General features: G+C 52.9%; 1 protein-coding gene across 1 annotated transcript; it reads left to right on the top strand.

Annotated features, from left to right (window-relative positions):
- The first annotated feature begins 774 nt into the window (after positions 1 to 774).
- On the top strand, positions 775 to 2377 carry LOC111170903 (nuclear envelope pore membrane protein POM 121-like). The gene has a single exon (XM_022566513.2). It carries the CDS (start codon positions 1059 to 1061, stop codon positions 2280 to 2282), a length of 1224 nt encoding a protein of 407 aa, XP_022422221.2. The 5' UTR covers positions 775 to 1058; the 3' UTR covers positions 2283 to 2377.
- The last annotated feature ends 273 nt before the right edge of the window (positions 2378 to 2650 follow it).

The raw sequence follows: 2650 nt of genomic DNA, 5'->3' as shown, positions 1-2650 counted from the left end.
TTTGAAAAATGACCTGGCCTGGTAAAAGGTCACGGGTCATTCACTAAGTGATAACAATTCAAAATAAGGCAAAAAGATTTCAAAACAAACAAACAAAAAAAACAAAACCAAAGAAGTGGGGGTAATTACTAAAACATCAAAGATTTTTATATAGTCTGAATATTCTAATGTATTCACCATTCAACTAAAAATATTAACTTCAGTCAGAATATTTATAGGGAGCCAAATTCTGAGTTCAAATTTAAATTGCCAGGTCACTTCTCCCATCCCATAGACACAAACTTACTGAAAAGGAATGACACAAAGGCCTACAGGATCTGCTAAGAGGTAGAAAACAGAGACTAGGATGAAGGTAAAGCACGACCTTCAAAACAGGAATTCAAGTTTTAGGTCCCAGATAACATAGCTCCTGGACATAGAGCTGCCTAAAAAGATACCAGTTCTCTACCTGTAAGTTCTGACTTCTTTCTGGTCATTATAAACTGTCTTGGAAACCTTACTTCCCAGGGAAGGGGACGAGGAGCCAAGAAGGGGCACCTGGAAAGTAAGATTCTCTGGGAAGGAGAGGAAGATGGGGGACAGCACATCCACTCTGGCTTCCCGCATCCCGTGGGTTCCCTCCTGTGGTCCTCCTGCCCCCTAGACGCCTGGGTTGGCTATGCCATCCCGCAGGATCTCGGTAGCACAGGTTCTGAATGGCTTTCACCTGGGGCATCCGGTGCTGACCCCAGAGCTCCAGCATACAGTGAGCGCTGCCGAGCCCGGAGCTGTTCCGGTTGGGGGAACACCGCCCGTCACTTTCCCGCGAAGAAGCTGGGGACTGGCCGCGGGAAGGGCGGCTGCACCCCAGGCAGCCGGTCCTCCACGTGCCAACACCCGAGCCCCGCAGCAGCGGTCCGGAAGCAGGCGAGGCCTCTCGCAGGTCTCGCGCCCCCTTTATTCACTCACTCGTTCCAACAACGCGTCACAGGCGGCACGCCCAACAGTCAGTAGCTAATGGAAACCTCTCTGAGCCACTGACTCCATTTGAAGGACCCGACCGTTCAGTATTGTGCCTCATGGGCGGTTACCTCAGCCGGCCTTGCCGACGCCAGCAGTCACCTGCTCTGCGAGGCGGGGACCAGCCGGAGAGACCCGAGCTCCTCGGGCCTGCGCAATCCGCCCGCCGTTTTCCCCTCCCTTTCCGGTTTCACTTGGCGGTCCCAACCCTGGACCTGGCTCGCAGGCTGTCATACGGGGATCCTGTGGCTTCACCCTGTCGTCGTTGGCACCGTCGGCTGTTTATCATAGCCCATCGGTGGCAATATCCAATCCAGCAAGCCTGGTGTTTATTTCTGGGGGTCTTTTCCTCGGTGCCCCGGAGTGGCCATCAGAAGCCACTGCTGTCTGCTTACAGCTCCAAGATGTTCTGTACCTCACTGATCCCGAAGATGGCACCTGCTAAGGGCAAACTGACACTCCTTTTGGCTCTGAAGCAGATAATCATCTGTATGTGGTCTTCACTGTCTGTTCACCTCCCAAACTTTTGTGGAAAGGAGATCCTGGTGAGGGCCCTCGAAGAAAGCAGTCAACTGAGAGCCAAGGAAGAGAAGGACCTGACAGCCCTGGCTGAGAGCAGGAAAGGGCTAATGAAGCAAAAGAAAGGACACTCAGCTCCCGAGAGTCAGGACGAACAGAGAAGTGGCTCGAACCCCGGTGGGAATGCGCAGTCTGTGTTTAGAGGGCCGATGGCCAATGGGGTCCTCTCTTCCTTTGTGCCTGGGCCTGGGCCTCTGAAGAGAGACTTCTGTTCCAAGAGCTCTGAGGATATCCTGATTAGGAAATCCCAGACCTACTTTTTGAGCTCATGCAGCAAACGAAATGCCATCTCCAGTTCATACAGCTCCACTAGAGGTTTCCCACAGCTGCAGAAGAGTGGTCCAGGTGCAGCGGGGCTCCTGGGCCCAGCCTCATTGCATCCTCGTGTGCTCTCAAAGAAAGCCAGTGAGGAAGGCTGTCAGTCTAGCCCTTCAGCCTCAGTGGAACCACAGAAGAAGACCAAGCGTGAAAAGGTTGTGGATGGCCCCTTAGAGCAGAAACAAAACTTATATTGCTCACAGCCATCTGATAGCTCCAGACCCCGGAAACAGAAACGCAAGATTCCTCTGCTGATGCCCTCGAGACGAAATGGCCCACTGATTTTGCCCCCACCACCCCAGCTAGGTTATCAAGTCACTGCTGAAGACCTTGACATGGAGAAGAGAGCTGCGATCCAGTGGATCAACAAGGTCTTGGAAGGGTAAGACAGAGGCTATCTCAGACTGCAGAGCCCCTCAGCCTTCCTGTTTCCACTCTGCCAGCCCCCAGAATTAATTCACAACTGAGGAGCTTCTGGAAGATGTAGAGCTCCCCAGGCCCAGTGGTCTTCCCGTAGCTGGCTGGAGCAGCCACTTCTATGGGCTGTTTGTCCTGGTTTTCCCTGTTTGTCTTGCTCCACCTGGCTTAAAAAAATTTTGTTCCTTTTCCCTGGCCCACCAGGGTCTGTTCCCCAGTACTTTGCTGCTTGGCCCCTCAGTGGTTCCCCAGTGGTCAGGATCCTTGCAACAGAAGAGGGACACTTTGGACCAGTGTTCCTCCAGGCAGGAGCAAGCAGGACACCCACTGCTGCTAT

The sequence above is a fragment of the Delphinapterus leucas genome, chromosome 3 (genome assembly GCF_059928025.1).
Source record: "Delphinapterus leucas isolate spDelLeu-1000000601 "Yukka" chromosome 3, BTC_Dleu_Yukka2, whole genome shotgun sequence".
NCBI lineage: Eukaryota > Metazoa > Chordata > Mammalia > Artiodactyla > Monodontidae > Delphinapterus > Delphinapterus leucas.
Note: the sequence above shows the minus strand (reverse complement) of the source record. Positions and strands in the feature narration are given on the sequence as shown.

Coding starts and splice junctions, on each gene's coding strand:
- LOC111170903 (XM_022566513.2), top strand. CDS start 1,059: ATGGGCGGTTACCTCAGCCGGCCTTGCCGACGCCAGCAGTCACCTGCT.